The 18416-nt window shown below is 37.8% G+C and overlaps 1 protein-coding gene and 2 long non-coding RNA genes across 4 annotated transcripts in view; 1 reads left to right on the top strand and 2 right to left on the bottom strand.

Moving 5' to 3' along the window:
• Nucleotides 1-1311: 1311 nt before the first annotated feature.
• Nucleotides 1312-1684, top strand: LOC116981904. The gene is made up of 2 exons (XR_004414312.1): nucleotides 1312-1444; nucleotides 1533-1684. It is a non-coding gene; the product is annotated as an uncharacterized LOC116981904 (long non-coding RNA).
• A 7377-nt stretch (nucleotides 1685-9061) lies between these two features.
• Nucleotides 9062-18416, bottom strand: part of psmd11 (proteasome 26S subunit, non-ATPase 11) — a 51762-nt gene continuing 42407 nt past the window's right edge. Inside the window, exons 12-14 of one of the 2 annotated variants that reach the window (XM_033035094.1) lie at nucleotides 15995-16046; nucleotides 15456-15598; nucleotides 9062-9785 (exon numbers count right to left, since the gene is read on the bottom strand). In XM_033035094.1, the coding sequence (XP_032890985.1) occupies nucleotides 15456-15598; nucleotides 15995-16046 (195 nt within the window). In that variant the 3' untranslated portion in view covers nucleotides 9062-9785. Of the gene's footprint in view, nucleotides 9786-10862; nucleotides 11368-15455; nucleotides 15599-15994; nucleotides 16047-18416 lie in introns of those variants that run through there. The other variant, XM_033035093.1, reaches the window with a different exon arrangement.
• Nucleotides 17340-18409, bottom strand: LOC116981906. The gene is made up of 2 exons (XR_004414313.1): nucleotides 17647-18409; nucleotides 17340-17604 (listed from the first exon to the last, which is right to left on the bottom strand). It is a non-coding gene; the product is annotated as an uncharacterized LOC116981906 (long non-coding RNA).

Consider the following 18416-nt stretch of genomic DNA (forward strand, 5'->3'; position numbering starts at 1 on the left):
AAAGTCAATTAACTATCAAAATTCCAATTAGTCCTGTCAGATTCCCCAAGTCCATTCCAAATTCAAATTTTTTTAAAGTCTCCACAAGTCACCACCACCCAATTTCGAGACCGAATTCAGAATTTATAAATTTAGTTCTAAACCCCATAATTTAAATGCAATTCAGGTGTTCTGCCCCAAACCACAGAAAATTCATTTCTTCAAAATAATTTCTTAAAAAACAATTCTTCAGAGTAAAGTCTGTCCCAAAAGTAATTGCAGGGCATTGATGTTATTCTCCTTCACAATCTGAGTTCCTCCAGCACTTTGATTTTTACTCCAGATTCCAGGCTCTTGTAATTTGCTGGATGCTGGACATCTTTTGAGCCTTCAATTTGATGCAGTATTTTTCAAGGGTAGGTTAAAAAGAATAAGAAGCAATAATGCAATCAAGTCTTGAGATGCAATAATATTTACCAATGTAAAAATTAACCTATTAACATAAAGTAACTAATTTGCTGGATTTTTGTGAAGTTCTAACATTAGGAAGCGTACATAGGTTTATCCGCTTGGCCTAATTTAAGACTTACATTAAACAAAACATTATAATTGATACTTTACCCAAATTTTATGTTTCAGAAATGTAGTGCAAGATGCTACAAAACAATTCAGGCTGATGTCTTATCCTGATCTTAACCGGCTTTGTTGGCTACATAATGCATTAGAATATCCCATGCCACTGGGAGTGAAAGGGTACAAGACCTTTTTCCTACTCATTTGTACAGAGTTCAGCACATTTGGCCACGGTCTTGTGAGATGCTGTTCCAAACCCCGATATCACCATAACACAATTTTAATAACAGTGGCATCTGCATCCATTGACACACATATCCTAACAATTGTAATAGATTTATGTTTATTGTCAGGTATGCAGAGGTAAAGTGATAAAACTTAGTTTTGCATGCTATAACAACAGATTGGATATCCCTCACATAGATGCAATGCTTTCAAAACCAAGTACTGTAGATAGAGCAAAGGGAAGATGCAGAATGCAGAATATAGTTCTTAGCATTGTAGAGCCATTGTAGCATTCCATAGATAAAGCCCAATGAGCTCCATGGAGTTGAGGTGAATCTGATAGTACCCTAGATTATGGAAAGACCATTCAGGAGCCTGATAACAGAGGGGAAGAAACTGTTTCTGAGTCGGGCGTTGTGTGCTTCCAAGCTTTTGTACCTTGCGATATGATAGATCTTTATTTATCCCAGGAGGGAAATTGATCTGCCAACAGTCATAAATCGACTGTTGGCTGGTTGCCGTGTGGAACCGGTAACCATGCTGGAATAACTGGTTATTCTTTCTGCCGAACTGGAGCAGGAAGAAGGAATAACCAAGATGGGACGAGTCTTTGATTATGTTGGCTACTCTTCTGAGACAGCGTGAAGTGGAGATGGAGTCAATTATGGTCTGTGCTATAACCTTCTGCAATTACTTGTTGTATGCAACAATCTAATCAAGCCTAATGAACCCAATCTCTCTCTCTCTCTTAACAGCTCAGTCCTGCCACCCCAAGAAATTTGGCGAAGATTCATGTTACCGGAAATCGGTCTTTCACACCCTCCGATATTCTTGGAATTTATATTCTGCCACTGTACCAGCTACATAATTCAGTTTTTATTGGGAAAAAAAAAAACACAAGCTGAGATATCATATCTTTTAATTTGAATGTCAGAGTGAGATACTCTTAGTTTAGTCTCCCGGACTGTTTACATAAACTTGGATTACAACCTAACGGAAACCATCCGTTAGTTTTACGCTTGCCGTTAAACATCCTCATGTGGATTAATTATTTCCCCTGAATGTTAGTCATTCCTTGTTGGGTAGTAAGTACTCTCTCTTCCAAACACAGTAGATATGTTCTGCTCCAGAGACTTGCACACAAAATATAGCCTGGTGCTTCATTCCAACCTATAAAGTGGGATATTAACAAAGCTACTATTTGCTCATGGGACCGATGCTATGACTATATAGAAGGGGAAATGCAGCATTCTTCCAGTGTCCTGGTCAATATTTATCTTTTAGCCAACATTATTAAAATAACGTCCCAGATCATGATCTTAGTATTCATTGATTGAAAGATACAGCATGGAAACAGGCTCTTTGGTCCATCAAGTCCACACCGACCATTCGTTCACACTAGTTCTGTTATCCTAAGGTGGTATCCGCTCCTTACACACAAACCGCAATGTATAGAGGCCAATTAACCCATAAACCTATACATCCTTAGGATGCGGGAGTTAACTGAAGCACCCGGAGGAAACACACACAGTCACAGGGAGAACGTGCAAATTTCACATAAACAGCACCCAAGGTCAGGATTGAACCCGGGTTAGGCAGCAGCTCAAAATTGTTTATATGGCCTCACAATAAAAATTAGGCTTCAATTTCTACGTTCCGATAGCCTCCATGGATCCTGAAAGGTTCTATAAAAATACAAAGCTCTGGCTTTTTATTGCATACAAATAGGACCAATTCTCAAAGTACAGGTCTCATATCCTGGCAGACACAAAATACTCCACAAATGAAAGTTTCCTGAATATTACGTTTACAATCATTTAACATACTCATGTGTTGCAAAAATATTTCATGCTGGAGGTTAAACTGAGTGCTTATATTAAAAGGATCCATGTTTTATTCTTTTATCTTAGTCCTTTGATCTGCAGCTCTATTAACACATAATGGGCAAATTCTAATCCAGCATATAATTATTTCAAAATATTATAATTCATTTTACATAATTCTCCAGTCATTTGTCATCCTACAATGTTAAAAGTATAAGTGGCACAACTGGTAGAGCTACTGCCTCACAGCGACAGCACCCCGGGTTGGATCCTGACATCGGGTGCTGTCTGTGTGGAGTTTACACGGTTTCCCTGTGACCATGTGGGTGTCCTCCTACTTCCCAAAGACTTGCGGGTTTGTAGGCAATTGGCCTCTGTAGATTGCTGCTGGTGTGTAGGTGGAAAATGGGATAACATGGAATAAATGTGAATGGATGATCGATGGTCGGAGTGGACCTAGTGGGCTGAAGGGCCTGCCTCTGAGCTTATCTTTCAATGTATCATTGTGGCAAATATGTCTTGGTTCTTACCTTTGTGATTGTAGTCTTAGCTATAGACAAAATGCAATCTGTTTAACTGAACAATAATTTTAAAAATTGATATTTTAAATCTGTGCAAACCACATTAATAAATTGAGTCTGAAGAAGGGTTTCGGCCCGAAACGTCGCCTATTTCCTTCGCTCCATAGATGCTGCTGCACCCGCTGAGTTTCCCCAGCAATTTTGTGTACCTTTAATAAATGTAATGTTCTCTGCACTCTATTTAAACAAATTTATAGTCTAGGGCTTTTAATTAAATTTCTGCCAACTGTTAATTTTAGTAATTTAATATCAGATATCGTTTTAAAGAGGAACAGCCCGGGGTTAATCCAGGCACATTACGGGTTAATAATTGGCTCCGCCTCACGTCCGCTCAGCACATATTTCGTCCAGTATGGAGATGAGGCAGCGAATATAATCAACAAAATTATAATTCCCTCTGCAGCCTCCCCGACAGCTTGAGGGACAATGTAGCCACTGACAGTCGGCCCATTTTGTCAGAGGAAAACAAAGGAGTCAGTGAAAATATAACATGATTTGCATTAAATGAAATTCGCCGCTTTGCTTTCGTGGTACAAACATTCCCGGGAGTTAATTCCCCTCTCCAGATTTTGGGCGATAATGAGGAAGTATTACCCATCTGGTTGCTTTAAGAGGGGGGGAAAAGGTTGTTGCTGGTTTCCGCTAAAACCGGGAGCCTTTTATAAAATAATTAATTTGCTGGCAGCCAAGACCCCTTATGTCTTTGTAGAGTTTTAATCCATTTAGTGCCATGGATTTTTATAATTGGGTTTGGTTGGTTTAATTGTCTATCTTGAATTCGCGGATTTGGTACATCCCTAGTCTCAAAATAAATAGTGATTTAAATTCTAGCCAGGAATCCAGTGAGAGTGATTTTCATCTGAAATTTCCAGATTGAGCCTGGGTCACATTTTGTGGAGTGAAAGTGTTTTGTGTGGAATTTCATGCCCCATCCGCTGGCCATTGAAGGAACAGCAGCTCAATCTTCCCTATCAAAGCAAAACACAGAAGTGCTGGAGGAACTAGGCGGTCTAGCAGGATCAGTTAAAAAGGGGATGAGGGCTTCGGTAAGGAAATTATGAAATAGCAGGGAAGGTTTAAGGTATCAATGATTCATGTCTTTTGTTTCGGAAGCCAAATACCACATACCCTTCCTTATCTGGAAAATAAAGTGATATTTTCCTGCATCACTGTACTGACTATTGGAGCAACCCTACTAACCTCAGCAACTGCAGAACAAGTGGGGAGAAGGGCAAGACCTACGCCTGGTCACCTTTCTGGACTTGCCGTACGACAGCTCTCCACGGCTGAACTCTTTACAAACCATTTAAAGAAAACCTATTTGCCACCTTGTTAAATAGTGATTGATTATACTACCCCATTTTCATGCGCCATATCTCAGGAAAGCAAAATGATGATCCCTGGGCCAAAAACTGCAGCCCGAAAATGTAATCTGTAGCCCTGTTCCATATCGTCAGCCTTCACTGACGTAAATTGGAAGGTTCTGTTAAATTGTTACTAAAATTCCAAGTTTAAGAGACAGCAAGGCGTATAATTCAATCATTGTGTGTTCTTTATTCCGTTCTACACTACAATGAGATTCACTTTAACCAAATTTGGTAAAAAGGATCGGCATTCTGTCAGTCAACTCTTTTCAGAGAGTGCACAAGGTCTAAGACAGGTTTATGCATGTAAACAGAAAATGAAACTAAGGTTGGATACCCACAGGTGCAATTGGTCACAGAGGATTAAAGTTGCTGCACCAGCAACACCTGCTTACAATAGTCATGCAGCACCGAAACAGGCCCTTCGGTCTAACTCATCCATGCCAACCAAGACACCCCATCTAAGCTACTCCCATTTGGTCCTTATCCCTCCACCTCTTTCCTATTTGTACCTGTCTACATGTCTTTTAAATGACTACTTCCTTGGCACATTGAACATATACCTACCTGCTGTACACAAAGTGATTGGATATGCTGAGACTATAGAGAGATCTGTTAAATATGGATAAATGAGCAAGTTCAGAAAGGTTTTTTTTTTTTTTTAAAGCTATAGCTTTTATTTTCAAACCAGAGTACACAAAAGTACATGTTGAACAATTATAAAGAGCAGCCTTGGGTACAAAAACAGAAATTGGTGGGAACATTCAGCATCTGTGGAAAGAGAAATGGTAGTATTAGGTGAAGGCTCACCAACACAGTTGGTGGATGTAGTAGTTGGGCAGCACAGAAGTGTTCATACAGTAAGTGTTATAAGTGTTCATCAGTAGTTGCTGTCTCATAAGGCCAATGACAAGTACAATTCTGAGCTTGTTCTGTCTGTGGCGTGTGGATATTCCTCAAGACTGCAGATTTCCTCCAGGTGTTCCAATGTCCTTCCACATCCCAAAAATGTGCATGTTGGCACCCGGCATGGCCAATATAAATTGCCCCTCGTGCAGGATCCAAGGCAGATGGAGCTGATGTGAATGTGGGGAGGATGAAAGGATTAGGGGGGGGTTGATGGTCACCATGGGCTTGGTGAGCTGAAAGGCCCATTTCCTTGCGGCATTTCACTAAGACTTAATGACCCTTTGTCATATTTGGCCACAACAGTATTACAGTGTCCAGATCAGAGTAGCACATACTGTAAACTGATTTTACAGAAGAATACCAGAGAATACAGAATTATATAAGACAGTCCTGTTATTTTCCTCGAGCAGCTCAAAATCCTCGTGTTTTAAAAAAATCATCTATGTAATTTTCATTTTAAGAGACATCTTGGTCATTTTGCCCAACTATTTCCTGCAGCAAATATACTTCACACTAATGTTACCTAATTTGTCTGCATATTCTGTGATCATTTTAGATCAATAAATATTCTATATCACAATCACCAACCAAAGAGGTACATATGCAGTACATATGAAAACTCTATTTAATCTTGCCAGCTTGGCTGGCTGTCAAATAGCTGAAATACTTTTATATAGGAGCAAGGAGTTTGTATTTAGGTTCTTCTGTGTGCTGTTATACACCCTGTTCAGGCACTGCCATTTCAGTAGCGATTCTGTGCATCTGGGCAGGTAACTGAAGGGGTAATAGCTGTCAAGCATCCAATTAGTCCCGTACCACTCAATTTCTAAGTGTTTATTGATTTCATCTCAAATCACAGAACTGCCACATTTTCTCAAACTAAAGATAATATTTAACCACAAGTCAATTTGATAAGATTACGATATTTTTGAATGGAGGTTACAACCCTTCTCTTCCCAGAGTTAAAAGGCCCACTGCAAATATAAATTCATTATTAATACGATTGTTAGTGCTGCAAAAAAAATCCAAAAATTGAATGGGCTACTAATTTTTTGAACATGGGCAAGTAGCATTTTGACGCAACCTTGCTAAACAGCTGAGCTAGTGAGGGAAATCAAGAATTTTGAAAACAAAAGCAAGAGTTTATTGAATCCCTCTGTGTTGCAGCTTGCCGCCACAACTCTATCGCTGGTTACTTCCTCAAGTTTGCTTTGTGAATCTTTCCAAAGTTTCAAACAGGGCTTATCAGTTTAATTTCCAAGAAAAAAAATCCAACACTCAACCATTCACGACCTGAGGCTTGGGGAAGACGGGGTGGGGTTGTGAAATTTCCATGTCCTGACGTTGTAAAAAGATAATTGAATGCATGCATGAATGAACAATGGAATTATTAATGGAACAGATATGTCTTGAGCTCCAATGGGTCAATGGTAACAGATACTAAACAACTATTCTTTTGAACAGGCCTGCAATCCCATTTTCTCTACCTCCCCATCCCCCCAAAGTACCAAATCCCGTCTAACCAATTAAATTTGTTTATTATGGTTCTTACCGCAAAGGACTTGAGCAATACTCTGGTCATTACACCTCTGCTCGTGCAAGCTTGCATGCAAATTAGCTGCTAAAGTTTCAACATTACAATACAGTACTTCACAACATTTCAATAGCTGTTGAATGCAAAGGATGTCAGGATCTTTGTACTGTGCCCAAAATGGCAATGTTGATTTTGTTTTATAGGCAATGTTACAATGTGTAAAGGAGACACGGTTTATATAGTTAAACACTTAACCAAAGGTTATTTTCCTTTTCAAAAAAGATTATGGTAATGCAAATTTATATTTGGGGTTCAAAAGGGACGAACGGGAGATTATTTTAACCAGAAATTTTATCAAAGCTAAAGAAACAAATGATGGTTATCAATTCATGGAATTACAGAAACATGCAGCACAGAAACAGGCCCATCTCTTTCACGCTAAACGTGATTTCCATCTACACTAATCTCATAGTATACATATTCCTTTATGCATTTTCAATCCAAGTACCTGTCCATATTCTTTCAAACATTGTATTCGTATCTGCTTCACTGCCTCTTCTGGTAGTACATTCATGATATTCATGGAAAAACGTACCCATGAAATGTCTTAAATTTTTCACCTTAAATTTGTCTGTGTCTCAAGAGAAAAATACTTTGATCATGTACTCTGTCTCGGTCTCAGTTTTATCAACGTCTAAGGTCACCCATCAGCTTCCAACATTCCCCTTCAGGATGACTCTTCTTCCCCCGCCCCCCTCCCCCTCCCGTCAGACCTCTGAAGGTTCCCAACCCGAAATGTTGATGCCCATCTTGCAATTCAGAAGAGTCAACAAAAAGTAAAGCACCTATCACCAATCTACAATTAAAGTAATCAATTAATCTATCAGCCTATTGGTATGTGGGAGGAAGGTGGAGCATCAGAGCAACACCCAATCACAGGAAGATGTTGAGGCTTTGGTCAGGGTGCAGAAGACGTTCATCAGGATGCTGCCTAGAATAGAGAGCATTAGCTACGAGAGGTTGGACAAACCTGGATGGCATTCATGTGGCATAGACTTCCTGTCAGAATAACACCACTCCACTCCGGTCTTCTGTACTCAAGCCAATTTTGAATCCAATCTACCAAGTCTCCATGAATCCCAGAATGAGTCTCCATGAATGAGTAAAGACAAAGTAATCCTTAAGGAGATTCATCTATATACGATAGGCCTCAAATTCCAAATCAAACGAACAAGTACTTAACATACCAGTCATTTATTCAAAGACTGAGTTAAGCATTACTTAACATTAGATGCAGAGACTAGCTCGAGTAGACGGAGTGGAGATTCACCAGCATATTGCCTGGAATGTACTGCTTGAGTGAGTGATTGAAGCTCGGTCTGGGACAACAACTAAATATCAAGATGAGCACTTGAATTGCTTTGGCATAGGTTTTAGATCAAGTGCTGCGAGATGGGATTAATACGGGAGGGCGTTAATAGGGAGTGTCCACTGGGTCGATGTGGATGAGTTTGGTTGAATGGCCTGTATGCTGTACGATTCTCCAATTCCAAATTTACCTCGGATGAAGGCAAATCATGTGATAAAGACCTATGAATTTTACTGACACTTTAAAAGACGACATCGGAACTGTGAAGAACAATGGTTAGGATTCATAACACAAAGATGACCCATTGAAGGCTCTCTTAAAAATATAATACTCGTTTCAATCACCAAGAGTAGCATGCACATGACAACTTTTTTGAAAAAAATACTAAAACATTCAATCAGCACCCTGTCCAACTCTCACCAAAACAAGCAAAAATAAAATGAATACTACAATACAACTTAAAGGCAGAACTATTGAGTAGCATGGTAGAGGAAAGTCAACTGCCATCCCAAAAGAGCAAAATGGACCTCCTCTGCAGAATGGAAACAGAAGAACTGTTTGGTCAAGAGTACAAGCGCGGCATGCTCTCACTTCTGGTTCATATATGAAGAAGAAACCTTTATTTAGTAATGAGTACACCAACAACTCAATATGAACATCATACAAGTTGCTCGGCATTCAGATAATTAAAAACTCTTAAAATGCACCAGATCAAAGATGGAGTTTATTAATTGTGGAAATGTCAACATGTCCTCAACATCATCCAATATTTCAGATATAATAAATATATTAAAAGAGGTGCAGTTAATGGAAGAGATCATGCACAAAATCCACACATTCTAAGTCAGATCAATCAAATGTAGCACCATGAAAACTGCATTCAAGCTTAAAAACCCTCCCAATAATATATACAAGATACACCTGCACCAAACTATAAATTACTTGGTGATCACTACAAACAGCAAATCATTGAAGCAGCATTAGCAAACAAAAATCTTTAAAAGTCTACTTAATCTTGATTTGTTATATAACAAATCATTAATCAATTGGATTGGATTATTAAAGAATCAGATACTAGAGTACAAAATTAGCTGTGAAATAACAATAATTTTTCTTTGGGATAATGAAGCTTCTCAAGACGTACACATCTTATCTCTCCTAACATTATCAATTCATACAATTCCTGGTTATGGTATGTAAATCTGGAATCAAGCAAGAGCATTGTGTTTGAGGCACTGAAGTTCAATGTACTTGCTCCTGGTAGTTTTTGACTAAATATCCTACTATTCCATTGCGCACTGAGGCGAGGGTCCCAAAACCAGTAACCACACCGCACGCTGCGAGTGAAAATATGGTAGAACTGAATGCCACTCTTGGGAAGGTGCGGAAATGCAGTTCTCTTTATATCTCGTCATTCAGTCAGGAACGCTATAAAGGATTAGAATCAGTTAAAGTTATTGCTGATTTTGCAGATTCATTTTTGAAACGTGGAGCAATCATTGTCACACAAGTGTGCTCCAAAAAGTAAACTGATCATACTGGCAGTAGTTTGCGTAAATTAAAGCAGTTTACATCAAAACATCAAAAATTACTTATCTCACAGTGGGAAGCAAATCACTTACTGCAATAAAATTACCGAGCGAGAAAAAACAAGACCATGTTGACGTAACCTTCAGTCATTCAGTGTAACTAGCTGGAAACATTTTATCTTTTGCTTTTGACATTATAAAAGCAACCAACACTTTGTGATATTAACATAATCCAATTGCATTCCACATCTACAGTTAAGACTGCAGATAGAACATTGTGTTCTGAATCAATCCAGCAGCTTATTAATGAAATCTAGAAATTAATTTCCAGAATCTTATGCAACTGAATACATTTTGTGCTACTATAAATAATTATGGACGGAAGGTCCAGTTGCAACTGAGTAACATGCAGGTTCTATCCTAGCTAATTCCAAAAGGAGCCTAGTGACTCTGCACAATGTCACTCAGTATGTGTCATACTCTAGTGACCATGAAAACTAGGTTTAAATCTACTTCAAATTACTAGCCTTTTAAAAACTTCTGGATTCTTCTTTGAAAATATTCCCTTTCCCCATTTACGAATTTTACTGGCCGAAAGTGGTAGTGAATTCAAAAAGGCGACTCCAGCAGGTTTTTGTGCAAATCTCCTCCTTTAAGATACTGATTTAACATTTGTAACTTAGTTTTATCCAACTCCACACACATTTCAGTGAATAAATTTACAGTGCTAATACGGATGTTCGAAAAGAAATATTCTTTCTCCTCTTCCCCACCCACCCACCTCCCCAAGAAATTCAGATGCAGAAAATATGTATGCTACCAACAACTCATCTGTAACATTTCTAGTTAAAATATTTAAACATCTGTGGAAAAGCAAAGATAATATTCTTTAGTATCCAGGAGTTCCAGTAATGAGATTAGGTTTTGTACTTTTTCTCCTTGCTAACTTAGAAATGTTTTAAAAAAGCACACACACTTTGAAAAAAAAGTTTTCTTCTTTATTTATGAACTCATCTGAACATCAGATATACCTGATAATTGTTGGTTAGCGAGAACCTTTTGTACATTTGATATTGATGGCAAGAACCAAAACAGTGACGGCATGTTTAGGAAACTGTTGGAAAACAAGTCAGGTCAAAAGCAGTGTGATGTCAGCCAGGTCCATAGAGACAGTGTGGGTCAATGGTCAACCAAAAACCTCCGGGTCTAACAAAGCAAGGGTTTAGTTGAACCCTCAAGAGAATGACGAGTAGGACAAAATTTGACAAAAGGATTTTTTTTAAATGTCATGCCACCCCCTGACAATCTGCTGGGCAAAGGCTACATCAAACTGGAACAAACTTGTTCTGAACAGAATGAGTTTGACAAGGGATTTAAAAACTTTCAGATTGAAAGTAGGACACACTGAAAAAATCCTAGCATTTCTCCAAGCTCCACTCTCTTCTGTCACACACTCCAACTCTCCGGATCAAAGTCGTTCTCTGTTGAAGGAAAACAAATATCTGAACATATTTTGCTAAAACTGAAGAATAGCTAGTCTGACAATGAAAGCAAATGTTTATAAGTTTGCATAGATTAAAAAAATCTATGCAATCTTCTACAAAGTACTGAAGAAGAGCTCTATATCATGGTGGACCCAGAACTTGTTGAGGTAGAGGGGTGTAAAGGCAAAGCCTCCTAAGATTGATCGTTGTGTCAGAATAGAGGTGGGGGGTGAAAACACAAGATGGAAGAACTCTATGCCATGGCTTTACATTGTGGCGTCTGAAGAGTCTTGGCCTGAAACGTCAACTATCCGTTTTCTCCATGGATGCTGCCTGACCTGCTGAGTTACTCTAGCACTGTATCCCTTTAACCATTTTAGCATGCCTTACAGGTTTTGACAGGGAAAAAAAAAAAAAAGATTAATTGAAAATTGGTACTGTTAATGCCTATTTGAAGTAATACTATGTATCTATGTAAAACTATGCAAACCTAGTAACCGTCTAATTCAACCGTTGACCAGAAGATTTTAAAAATGTTATACTAAACTGAATGTCCAGTACAGCAGGTAAGTGACAGAGACTAAAATATAAATGCGTGGATTGATTTAGAATAATTTGTGAGTCTTGAGCTGGACTCTTGTAGGTGTATTATGCATGTGTCCACATACAAGGTACTAACTCAAGACTCCCTGCTCAAAAATTCCACGGTGATTCCAAAGATTTGAAGGTGGCCTGTGTACATGCTCAAATTCAGTTTGAAATGAAACAAGCAGGCCCCTGGATCTTGGCAAATGTAATTGTGCATAAAATTGGAATGCTAGACAGAGTGAACAGGAAGGAGGCCATTAACTAGTGTATATAGATTTAGGTTTATAGAAAGTATTAAAGGCGAAATGAGGAAGTTTATTTTCGACAGATGGCAGTGGAGGCCAAGTCAATGGATATTTTTAAGGCGGAGATTACCATATTTTTGATTAGTAAGGGTGTCAGGGATTATGGGGCAAAGGCAGGAGAATGGGGTTGAGAAGGAAAGATTAGATCAGCCATGATTGAATAGCGGTGGACTTGATGGGCCGAATGGCCTTATCGCGCTCCTAGAACCTATGAACTGAATGGTTTAACCCTGCTGGCTAGATGATGGAGACAATTAAAAAGTAATGGATAGATAACTGAAGAGCCAGAAACCACAAGACTGCTGACAAAGCCAGGAAGCAGGATTAGCAGAAAAACCTATTGGCTAGTTTGGACATCGGTCTTTCTCTGCTGTAAATACCAAGGTTATGCAGTATTCTTTCACTTACCGATAGTTATGAATGGAAATGTCACAGTAGAAATTTGACAGGATAATTACATTTATTTCCAAGGTTTGAAACTATGGATGAGAATCAATGGGCTTCATCACAAAAATAATGATGTCGATAGTGGTCCACAATATCTTTTACAGCTGCCTACGTAAAGACGATCCAATCTTGCTACTGAGTAATTTTTAAAAGTAAAAACTGTATTTCTTTGTCAGCCAACACCTACTAAAAATGTTGCTGTGGACAATTTTCAAAGAGTGACAGAGTCATCCAACAACCCACACCCAAAGTTCAGTTAGTTTTAGTTGAAAACTTCTCCAATTTTAATCTAAATCTGTAACGTGTCTTCAAAGTCAGAAAACCCCCCACAACATCCACTGTCATTTAGTACTAATATAAAATTAATATTTTCAATTTACTGCTATAATTCTATGATAATTTACGTACTGCAATGCAGTTAAAATTATCATTGGAATGCTTGAAAAGGTATTCCATCATATCAGTTTATACAAACCATTGGTTAAAAACACAAGCTTGGTATAGAATCCGAGCTCAAAAATAAGTTGGGTCACAGAACTTTAAATTAAAAACTGATAACTGTATTAGTTCCAATCTTCTGCCACATGCAACAGTGAGAGTAAATACTGCAAATTAGGTTTTTCCCCTATATAACATTACAAGAGTAATTAGTTCCTGGGCAATAAAACTTAACGATTGGCAGAATTCTGGCAAGCATTTTTCCAGAAGCTTTCAACCAAAGAGTAACAATCAACTAAGATCAAGTGATTGGATGGTAGAATGGTGCAGCTAGCAGAGCGGTTGTGTGGCATTTGCATCATCTCTCTGTGAATGCATGGGTTTCCCCCACATCCTAAAGACTTGCAGTTCGCTGGTCAATTAACCACTGTAAATTGTCCCATGTGTAGCGAGGTGTAGAATCTGGGGGATTTTATGAATATTTGGGAAGTATTAAAAAAAAAAGAGATTAATGTATGATTAGTTTAAGTGGACAGTTGATGGCCAGTGTGGATTTGGTAGGTCAAAGTGCCCCTTTTCATGCTTTAACTCTGGCAAGGACAAATGTTTAGGATGGAGTAATTTCACAAAAGAAGTTTTGATAAAAAGTTCATTCATAAATCTACAAATGATGGTCAATTTTCTCGATATTATCATCAAAGAGGTCAGTTGAGAAACAGAGGGGAACAAAAACAAGTATAGTTGGGTTTTAATACATGGAGGTTGGTTACTTCAAACAGGAAAAATGTATTCTGCACTACCAAGTAACAATTATTTACATAAATCTTTTTCATGGTCATGAAAATTTAAGTTGGTGGAAAATGGTCATATCATGTTTCCATCTTCGGAATACAAACAGAAAATGCCGGAACGCTCAAAAGACCAGGCAGAATCTACGAAAAGAGACATTTGACGTTTCATTCCAGGTTCCTTCAGAACCTCTGCAGCTTTTTAATTTCCATATTGGGATTTTGTTTGATCTGTGGAAAAAATGACTGGTCTACACTGACCAAAAACATTACAACACAGTTGACAAAAATATTCTATTGAACATAAAGAGGCGGAAAAAAAAATTCATCCCTACATAACAAGTAAATTAGGTTCTATTTCAGTCAGAATCGGAAAATATACAAGGATTGTGAATGATTTTAATCACAGATTTCTTCAATCTTCACTAAAGGGGGATATTTTGGAAAAAGGTCAGCAATCATATAAAGCAATAAAATTAATTTACTTTAATGAGCTGTGCATGAACAATGGTCTCCCTTACAAACAAAGTAAGCCACCATGAAAGTATGGTTTAAAAAGTGTTCCAATAAATCAGCCTTGGGAACATTTTGTTTGAAAATATTTCAGACTTTGAACTGGCCAGGTGATCCAAAGGGGCCCAAAACATCAAAAAAATGATCATGGAGTTTTTACAATTCCTAATGAATCTAGAATTAAGTATTTTGCATTCACTAGGTGCATAACTTCATTAAAAAAAACACGAGCAATTCAAATAGAAAAGTGATCTTTGCAATGTTCATTTCATTCAGTACTAATATGAATCATTTTACCAGTAAAGGGCCAACTACATTGTGTCTTAAAAATGTTAAATAACTCTTGAAAGCTACACAAGGATCCATCATTAATGGATCTTGATGCTCATCAATTACTTCTCAGAAGACTCCCTTGCTGGACATGGACAATTGAAAGGGATAAAGAAGCAAATACCACTCCATGAATTGCAGTTCAGCACTTTTTTTGAGAAGCAAGAAATCTATTGATCCTCCAAAACAAGTAGTCATGAAGTGAAAATTAAAAGTAATCGCAACAAGGCAAAAGAGCAAGCTTTAAATTGATAAAAGGCAAGATCATAGGCTTTAATTTGATTAAGGCAAACAGACATAAATGTTCTTTATTTTAAAGATTTGAATTATGTCTCCATGAAATATAAATCAAAAGAAACACCAAATGTGCAGCAATTTGAGAAGTAAAGACCCAAGGTTGGCTTTGATTAGATTTTCTGTGACACAGATCATAGAGGTTGAGACATCAACCTCAGGCACTGCAGTTATTGTTAGTCAAATGCACATTTACATAGAGACAAGTTTGCAAATAATTTCCAAAATAAATGCAAGTACACAAATTTATAATTGGTGTCCATACTAATGTACTGTCTTGAGTATCAAAGGCTACGGATATTGTCACATGAATGTAATTATATCAACTGTCCCCGAATTTTTTTGTTATGGTACTCTGTTCCTTTCATTACATTACACCTACCTATGTCAGTTTTTTTGCCTTGTTGTAGAGAGAGTCCACTACTTTACTCATATTCTGGATTGTTTCAAGCGCAGTTTCATATGTTTTGTCTACTGGAGGCTCATCAAACACAATGAGGACTCCCTCGCCTTGGTCTAGAATACCTGAAATAAGCATAAGGAAAAGATGCAAGCATAAACCCAATATGACTAGTTAAACATATTTTAATTTATCATATTTTTATTTTAATTCTACTGCCTAAATGCAGTTTTTTTTTCTACATCTAAGCAAGCATCAAATAAAATCACACAAAAAAAAATTTGTTTGACCATGACGTATACCCACAAGGAAATATACTGCTTCATCAAGATATCAAATTTTAAATGGCTATTGTGGTTAGACTAAGTTGTATCAATTCTATGGAAAATATGTTTGGTTACTGATTGATTCAATATGATGTGCAGAGACAACGATGATTTTTATAAAGAAGCCACATAGAACTGTTATAAACTACGATTTAACTTCTCATTTGCTTAGCACTGACACAGCTCTACACTTACCATGAAACTTCTTATCCAAGATCATTTGGGAGAGTTTTCTTTCCACGTCACCCTAAAATAACAGAAAGGTGTTATAATCTAGTTCTATATTAAACTTATCCAGTGACAACCATGATACTTTAGCACCATTTTCAGGGGTTAAAATAAACCCCACAATTCTGCTCTGCATTCCATAATTGATCTTTTACGATTCCACTGTCTTCCAGCCTCACATCCTTCAGTTCCCTTAATACCCAACAAGTTTTTCAATCTGCGTTTGAATATACTCAGCGATTGAGCCAGCACAGGGGGAACCCCCCCCCCCCCCAAACGAGTACACAAACTTAAGGATTCACAACTCGGTTTTCTTTCCTCCTTGGTGTAACTGAAGCTCATGGAATTTTAAATTCAGTCAATAAATCTGTCAATGACAGATTGGGAAGATCAGTAGCTTGACAATAATACTTTTGTTAACTTCATGGGCGGTCAAGTTTTGCAAATGGGACAGAAGTTATTTTCGACCATCAATCCGAAGGATAAATAGCCTTTAAAATATTCAAAAGATTTCTCCATTATTAAACCCGAGGTCTCAACTATATGATCAAAAACCTGCTAATTTTGATTAATTTTATGAACTAGCATAAAACAAACAGGTATAGGAGCAGGTCCATAATGCTTGTGCTGAAGGATACAGTGCTGTTAATACTCTTTCCTAAAATAAACATCCAGCTCCTAATATATTTAGGCAAAAATGGAAAACAGATCTTCAAGTGGCTCTATCAAACTTGTGAGCCAAGGCAATAACTGGACCACCAGTTACAAATGACACAAACGGTACACAGGTATACACACTCCCTTAAGTTGCAAGGAAATTAATAGTTAATTTGTTATTGAAGTGTTTTCCTATCGATTTCTGACGCAGGGCACCTTTATCTCTTTCGAAAGAGTATAGCAGCAAGGACAGGAAGACAAAGGCATATCTCATTTGATTTGTTTAAAAATAAAGTGAAAAGCAATTATGAAGTACGCAGCCACATTATAAAAAAATACATGGGTCAATCTTGCCAAAATTATTATTTTTTTCAGCATAATAAATAACAAGACCTTCAGTTCTAGAACAAGAGATAACAATTTTATTTTTGAAAGTTGTGCTCACAGGATAAAGGATGTCAGTTAATGCTGAAACTTACTTGTTATATTGTATCCTTCAGAAAACATTGACAACAGATTAAAATAGAGATCCTAAGATACTGCAAATAATTCTCTTTATTTAATAGTTTTATTAGGTTCAAATAATTTGTTTATAGTTGAAATTAGTCAGAGTAAAACAACACACAAACAAGCCCTTTGGGCCAACTTTTTTGTGTTTACCAGGTTGCACATTCAAACAAGTTCCATTTGTCCACGCTTGACCCATGTCCCTTTCCTATCCACGTACCTGTCCAAATGTCTACTAAATGTTGTTATATCTGCCTTAAGCACCTTCTCTGGCATCTCATTCCATATACGCACCATCCTTTGTGTCACGAAGTTGCCTCTGAGGTCCCTTTTAAATCTTTCCCCTCTCACCATAAACCTATGTCCTCTAGTTTGAGACTATCCTTCCTCTGGGAAAAAGACAATGTATTCACCTCAGGTACACAAAATTGCTGGGGAAACTCAGCGGGTTTCACCTCATCTGTATCCCTCGTGATTTATTCCCCTCTATAATATCAACCCTCATATCTTCAAAGCTGCAAGGAATAACATTCTGACCTTGCCCATTCTCTCCCCATAACTGAAGTGTTTGTCCTTAGCCACACATTTACTCTTAACATATCTGCAGAAGCTCTTGGGATTTACTTTTACCTTGCCTGCCAGATCCACCTCATTCCCTTTGTTGACCATCTGATTTTTCTAAAGTATAGTGCTACAATGCTTACGAGGGGTTTACTTGATCCTGACGCATGTTTCCTTTTTCCTGACCAGAGCCTGAATATCTCATCAATTATAGTCCTCTACAATTGCCAGCCTTGTCCTTCACCCCAACAGGACTACACTGCCCCTAGCTATTGCACTTTTAAAACCATTCCATCTCGCCTCGCAGAGTCCCCCGAGCCAGTCCACTTCTTGAGTTCATCTGCCTTTCCTGTTAGCCTCTTGCATCAAAATAAATGCAACTTAAACCATTGACCTTCCCTCTCTCTTTGCCATGTTCCTGATGGCCCGTCTACTAAATTTGCTCACGTTCTCCACAGTATTTGTCCCCGGAGACAGATATCACCCAAAGCAGTCAACTGAAATTTTTACCAGGATTATGTATGCAGACCTGGATTGGAACTAGAGTGCTTATTCTTGCAAAGAATGATCCCAAGTAAAGAAATATTGCATTTTAAAAAAATTAGTCAGATGAACAACAACATGCATAACTTTCTCTGCAAAGTTTCAGTATTGGTTATCACAT

Source organism: Amblyraja radiata, chromosome 16 (assembly GCF_010909765.2).
Source record: "Amblyraja radiata isolate CabotCenter1 chromosome 16, sAmbRad1.1.pri, whole genome shotgun sequence".
Lineage (NCBI taxonomy): Eukaryota > Metazoa > Chordata > Chondrichthyes > Rajiformes > Rajidae > Amblyraja > Amblyraja radiata.